This window comes from Pteropus alecto, unplaced genomic scaffold, assembly GCF_000325575.1.
Source record: "Pteropus alecto unplaced genomic scaffold, ASM32557v1 scaffold134, whole genome shotgun sequence".
Classification (NCBI taxonomy): Eukaryota; Metazoa; Chordata; class Mammalia; order Chiroptera; family Pteropodidae; genus Pteropus; species Pteropus alecto.
The window spans coordinates 464,975-471,854 of NW_006436283.1; the positions used below are offsets into that span (position 1 = coordinate 464,975).

General features: G+C 64.9%; 1 protein-coding gene across 2 annotated transcripts in view; it reads left to right on the top strand.

The window, feature by feature from the left end:
• Positions 1–6,586, top strand: part of OGFOD3 (2-oxoglutarate and iron dependent oxygenase domain containing 3) — a 14,667-nt gene extending 8,081 nt beyond the window's left edge. For both annotated transcript variants that reach the window (XM_025047152.1, XM_025047153.1), the window contains 3 exons: positions 1,250–1,408; positions 6,017–6,140; positions 6,320–6,586. In XM_025047152.1, coding sequence (XP_024902920.1) covers positions 1,250–1,408; positions 6,017–6,140; positions 6,320–6,456 — 420 coding nt within the window. In that variant the 3' untranslated portion in view covers positions 6,457–6,586. The remainder of the gene's footprint in view (positions 1–1,249; positions 1,409–6,016; positions 6,141–6,319) is intronic.
• Positions 6,587–6,880: the final 294 nt, after the last annotated feature.

Sequence of the window (6,880 nt, forward strand, 5' to 3'; positions counted from 1 at the left end):
AGGAAGCGCCGGCAGCCGGGATGGGGGGCTGGGAGCCAATCTCGCCCCGTCGGGGGGCTGGGCGTGTTTGGAATCCCAGGCGAAGGCGCAGCAGAAGTCATGGGAACAGCACCAACATTAAGAGAGGTGGGGTGCCCAGTGGGCCGAGCTTAGGGGTCACTGGGGGCGTCTGCTGTGCCCGGATGGGGCCCCTGCCTGGACGGGAGCGCCCTGCAGCCGGTGACATGCACACAGGGCCAGCCGGTGACATGCACACAGGGGCAGCCGGTGACATGCACACAGGGGCAGCCGGTGACATGCACACAGGGCCAGCCGGTGACATGCACACAGGGCCAGCCGGTGACATGCACACAGTGCCAGCCGGTGACATGCACACAGGGCCAGCCGGTGACATGCACACAGGGCCAGCCGGTGGTCTGAACACGTTAGCATAGTTTGTGCACTGCTGTTCTTGAGCTGTGTCACGTGGCACGTGGATTGAGGACTTCAGCATACGGCTCAGCCCCCTGGACAAGCCAAAGAGGGGCCCGTGTGCGCATGGGGCACCCCCCTGCTGGGTCAGGCTGGAGCCCCAGCCCCCGGCCATGCCCGGTGTCACCTCAGTGCAGGGCTGGGGTCCTCCAGGCCTCTCTGTGCTGCCCAGGGACACATGAGACATGTGCAAGGCCACTCGCCTTCATCACTGCTCTTGTCCGTCCCTGTAGACACTGCCCCATCGGGCTGGGTGCCGTGGTTATTCCTATGAGGAGCCAGTCCCAGGGTTCCTGGTCATGCCTGTACTGTGCCATGTCACTTGTGTGCGGGGCGTGGGGCGCCATGTGCATGGAGCCGTGTGCTATGTGTGTGGTGCCGTGTGCACGGAGCTGTGTGCTGTGTGCTGTGTGTGGGGTGCCGTGTGCCGTGTGCAGGGTGCCGCGTGAGGGGTGCCATGTGCCATGTGCACGGAGCCGTGTGCTGTGTGTGGGGTGCTGTGTGCTGTGTGCCGTGTGCACGGAGCCATGTGCCGTGTGCACGGGGTGCTGTGTGCTGTGTGTGGGGTGCTGTGTGCCGTGTTCGCCGTGCCGTGTGCCATGCGTGGGCTGCCATGTGCGGGGTGCTGTGTGCACGGAGCCGTGTGCCGTGTGCGGGGTGCCGTGTGCACGTCTGTCCTCCTGCCCTCCAGCGTCAGCGTGGCCCGCGCGGGCACAGAGGGACGCACGGAGAATTCTCTCCGCGGCTGTGCTGCTCCGGTGACGCGTGTGCCCTCCCTTGCAGAGACGTGCGGCAGAAGGTGCAGCTCGCAGTGGCCCAGGCCTTTGGCGTCAGTGCGTCCTCGCTGCACCTGACGAAGCCCACGTTCTTTTCCCGCATCAACAGCACGGAGGCCCGGACGGCTCACGACGAGTACTGGCACGCACACGTGGACAAGGTGCGTCCCGCCGCCCAGCGCGGCCGTCTGGGCCCCGAGCACCTGGGCAGCGCCTGTGCGTCCAGGGCTGGCGGCCCCTCCCCGGCGCTGGGTGCGCCCTCACTCAGCTGGGAGATGCCGTCGAGGACGTAAAGCTTGTTTCCCACGTGACGGTGACAAGAAGCTCGCGACGCACTCGTGAGGAAGCAGCGGGGGCCCTGGGGCTGGACCAGACGCAGGTCGGGGACGTGGGGACGTCCAAGGGGCATCGGGGCCGGCTTGTTCACCTGCAGTGGGTTCAGACACCAGCCCAGGGCACCCGTGACTGGGCCCCGTCCACCGCCCCCTCGTGGCGTCAGCAGTCACTGACCTGTGGGAACAGTCACCCAGACCTGTTATTTCATTAGGGTGCCGGGCCAAGACCTTGGGCGTAAGATAATCGTAGATGTTGCTGAGAAAGAGCCAAGGTTTGACAGCAGGGGTCCCCAACCCCTGGGCCGCTGACCAGCGCCGGTCCATGACCGGTTAGGAACCGGGCCGCTCAGTAGGAAGTGGGCGGCCGGCGAGCAGCGAAGCCCCATCTGTGTCTGCAGCCGCCCCCAGCACCGGCATCTCCGCCTCAGCTCCACGTTGGACCATCAGGCTCTCGATGCTCACGGGAGCGGGAACCCTACTGTGACCTGTGCATGTGAGGGACCTGGGTGGCACGCGCCCTCTGAGAGCCTGGTGCCCGATGGGCTGGGGCGGAGCTGGGCGGTGGCGCCTGCGCTGGGCAGCGGCTGCGGGCACAGGGTAACGTGAGCAGGGAGGTTTGACTGCACCGAGACCGTAACGAGGCAGGTGCTTGCAGACATGTCAGAACCCCGTCGGTGAGTGGCAGGCGGCCGTTGAGCCGCACTGGTGACGGGCTCTGAGTTGGAACCTGACCCCGTCTGAGTCCGCGCGTGACCCGCCTGCCATTCATTTGCCACTTCCGTCTGTGCCTCTTTCCCACACTGCACACCTGTGTCAGCCACGGTTCTCACGAGCCCACGAGCAGACTCGCCAAAGCGAGTAAAACACAAGCGTCCCTGGAGAGCTGCTTTGGAAAGGGGGAGAGACCCGGCGGCGAGACGGCGGAAGACTCTAGAACGGCCAACGACGAGAAGCTGCATTTGGGAGACAATGCCGAGAGTCCTGCTTCGATCGCGGGTTCCCGGCAACAGGCGACGCCCACTTCCCAAGCCCGCCTCGTGTAATGTGCGGCGACCCGCGACCCACGGCCCAGCAGCCACGCAGCCTTCCGAACTGCTTCGCCACAGGAGACCAGGCACCCAGTGTTCAAAGACGAACCTCTGAGGTTTTCCAAAGGGAGACACATGAGCACGAATTGCTGGGGCAGCGTGGGAAAAGGCCACCGCCGCGCCGAATGCGTCCGCACGGAGCGCGTCGTTCGTCGCCGCCGACCGCGTCGCTGCAGCTGCGAAGCCCTCGACTGTCGGCGAGGAGTTGACCCTGCCTGCTGCTGAGGACACCTGTCGTGGACTTTTAGGAGGCCGCAGCGCGCAGGTGGTTTGTGAGCGTCTTTCGGCCAGCACGCATGGAGCGGACGGCAGAGGGTCTGAGGCAGGGCCGTCAGAGGGAGCCGTGCGTCGCCGTGGCACGCGCTCCAGGCCGACGAGTCTGCGGGCGTGGACAAGGCCACGGGCTGGTTTTCGTGCCATCTGTGTTCGAGAAGATGGGCCTGGGGGTCTCGTAAACGCCCTTCGCTGCCAACCAGCACCACAGCTGCAGCGCTGTTCGAGCCTTTGAGCGATCGCACATCAGGAAAACGGAGTCGGTCACTTCGTGCCGGGACGTGCACGGACGGAGTGGCCTTCTGTCTCACCGCTCAGGTCAAAGCGGTCGCTTCTAATGTGAGTCTATGCACTGTGTCATCCACAGACAAATGCTGGCTGCCCGAAAACTGTCACCTGAACGTAACGTGACGTTGCAGGATGTGATTAAAATGATCCACCCCACTGAAGTGCGCCCTGGGAGGAGTCGGGCACAGAGCACACGCATCCTCCGTCTCACAGACGCGAGGCGGCTTCTGAAGCCGGCCACTGGCCAGAGCTTCTGACTTACGAGAGCCGCTCCAGAGATCTCTCTTGGAAGAATAGTCACCACGGGCAGCACATTTCAGTGACACAGAACGGGTTGCACAGTTTGCTCATGTGACACAGTCAACCTGCTTAACCAACTCGAGCTGCCGCCTCGGGGAGAAGGGCGACTGCATCCGAGTCGGCTGACGAAGCGGCTGCGCTCACAGCCACGCGGGAGTTACGGGGCGACGAGAGAGCCCCGGGATTCTTGGCACCTTCCAAACGTTAGCAGGGCTTTCGAAGGAGATTCCGCTCGGCCGTGAATGCAGCCGCTTTCCGGCGAGTTGTAGAACCGTGTCATCACGTGTTCCAATGTAATCGTAGAAATAAAGTGCACAGTAAGTGTAACGTGCTCGAATCATCCCGAAACCCAACAACTGCCCCGGTCTGTGGGAAAATCATCTTCCACAAAACCGGGCCCTGGTGCCAGAAAGGTTGGGGACTGCTGACTGACAGCATCGAGGGCGAAGAAGCCGTGCGGTGGACGGAGGGGCGTGCGGGACGTGTGGCGGACGGAGGGACGTGCAGTGGGCACAGGGACGTGCGGCAGACGGAGGCGTGGACGGAGCCTGAGGGATCTCCTGCATGGAAGGAGGAGCAGCCATCCACGTGCCACACTGAGTCGGGTCCAGGACAGCTGAGCGTAGCCCGGTCCAGTTATGGGGCCACAGATAAGGAAGAGCGAGTCAGCGGTGACCAGTGCGGCAGCCGTGGCCATCTCCGAGTGGTGCTCCGGGCCAGGGGACAGGGACCAGACCACGGGAGCCAGGATGGCGTGTCCAGCCAAGGGGTGCATCTTCAAGCATGAGAGAACTTGGGGTGCAGGGCATCCGCTTCTCACCCAGAAGCTCTCCAGCCGCCCCCCAGAAGCAAATGCCCGGCCGAGCCTCCCAGCCCTCACCACCCATCACCCACCTTGGCGTTAGTGACCTGGCCCCCTGTGCACACCCGCCCGCCGCCCGCCTCCACCCCAGCTCTCCAGTTGCACGTGGTCTCCGGGGCTCCCATGCAGTATGTGGGGGCGAGTGGGAGAGGGTCAGGCTCCTGCCCCATGCGTCTCGTACGGCTCCCACAGGCGTGACGCTCCTGGCTGAAGCCATCGAGAAGTAACCACCTGGGTCGGTTCGCGGGTTCCAGTCATTTCAGTGTTTGGTGAACTGATGCCGGATCAGGGGCCCCAGAGGGGGTCTTGGTAGGGGACGTGGAGCCAAGGCCAGGTGTGTAGGAAGGGTCCAGCCCCCTGGGGTTGCGCACGGCATGGTGCCGAGCTCACAAGGTGACGCTGGGTCTCATCACCTCGGCGGGCTTGCTGGCCCTCCCTGCTGCTGAGCCCAGCTCCTGTCAGGGGGCATGGCGGTCATGGTGGGGGGTGAGCTGGTTACAGGGGGCGGAGGCGGGAGAGAGGGCTTTTGGACCTTTCGAGCCTTTATCAAATGTGTCCCCTGGCTTGGCCAGGGCTCCATGTCCTACTCCCACGGTGCCCACAGGAGTCTGTACTCCTAGCCCAGCAGCTCAGACGCGGCATCTGGGCCTGCAGCACAGTGGCATGTGTGACACTGGGGGGCCGTCCTTGGACGCCTCTCCCTCACACCCCGACGCGCTCAGGGAAGCGGTCACCAGGCTGCACAGTGTGCGCTGTCCACCGCTGCCTGAGCGTGAGAAATGGCAGCTCACTAACTTCTTTCATTAACCAGACGCGTGCTCCCCGTGGCCTGGGGAGGGGACACCTTCCCTGGGTGACACAGACCACCGCCGTCTCTTCGGCAGCCAAACAGAGATTTAAGCCAAACCTCAAATCGCATGAAGCCACGTCCGGTGTGACCCCCATCTGCGGGAACCCCAATACCCACCAGGCTGCTCAGACGTTTCTGTCCCAGTTGCCTTCCCCCCGCCCCCGACTTCGGGGGGTTCTCAGGAAGCAAGTGACAGCCGCCTCCCATTGGCGGTCCCTCTCCCAGGCCGGGGTGCAGTGTCAGGGTCCCCGCCCAGACCCCGTCCTGCCCCCGCACCATCCTCCAGAAGACCGTCCACGCAAAGAGAGCCGGACACTCGAGGACAGACTCTGCGGGTCCACTGACGGAGGGGCTCGGGGGGCGCACGTGCTCAGTGCGGACGGAGGGCCAGCTGGGAAGACGGGCGTCCTGGAGGTGGCGGGCAGGACGGCTCTCAGCAGGGTGCTGGGCTCCAGAACGCGGTGCTGGCTCTGCTGCCTGCCTCTTGCCACGACTGGAGGGAGCCGGGGCTGCTGGTGTCTGAAAAAGGGGCAGATGCGCTTGTCACCGACCCTCGCTCCCTGTCCGGACGAGGAGATAGGCCTGTGGGCTGGTGTGCTGCACGGTCCCCGTCCAGGAGTCACCACGGCGTGGACTTGTCACCGTGGGTCCCGTGCACGCTCGGAGCTGCGCGGGAATCCCTGGAGAGGCGTGGGGGAGGGGAGCGCGGGGGGGCTGCCGTGCCGCGGGCAAGGCGGCGAGCGGCCACGTGAGAGACACCCCTCTGCCCGCAGGTGACTTACGGCTCCTTCGACTACACCTCGCTGCTGTACCTGTCCGACTACCTGGACGACTTCGGCGGGGGGCGGTTCGTGTTCGTGGAGGAGGGGGCCAACACGACGGTGGAGCCCCGGGCAGGTGGGCGTGTGGTGGGCGGCAGGCGGGTCCAGGGAGGACGCCGCGCCGTGTCGGGGGCACCCAGCCTTTGCCCACCTCCTGCCTCGGCAAGCTCCCGGGGAGGGCGGGCGACCCCCATTCGCCGTTTGGGCACGAACGCAGTGGACGTGGCCTCCACGCCTTCCTGCCTCCTCCCCCAGGCCGGGTGTCCTTCTTCACCTCGGGGTCCGAGAACCTGCACCGGGTGGAGAAGGTCCACTGGGGCACCCGCTACGCCATCACCATCGCCTTCACCTGCAACCCCGACCTGGGCATCGCAGACCCCGCCCTCACGTAGGCCACGGATCGACCGGCCGGAAGTAGCCACATCCAGCAGGTCACTGAACAAGGTGCCTTAGGAGTCACTGGGGTCGGATTTGCTCATGTTCCGATGCTTTTCCATCTGTGAGTAAATCCAGGGAACCAGCTTCTCGCCTCCCAACCCCTGCGTGTTTGCTCTGGGTGCCGTTGAAGTGGGGTCCGCCTGGCGTTGAGCCGGCAGGAAGGGGTCCCCACACCTGGGCAGACAGCCCCATTCATCGCAGACAGAAGAGTCATTTGCTCGGGACAGTGCCATGTGGGGCCAGCAGCCCCCACTTGGGAAGCAGCATCAGCACTCATGACACCCGTGAAGAAGGTTCCAGGTAGGGGTCAGGTCTAGGGCGTAGACGGGGGGCCAAGGGCCAAGATGCCAGCCGTGGGGACCCTGGCCGACGACGCAG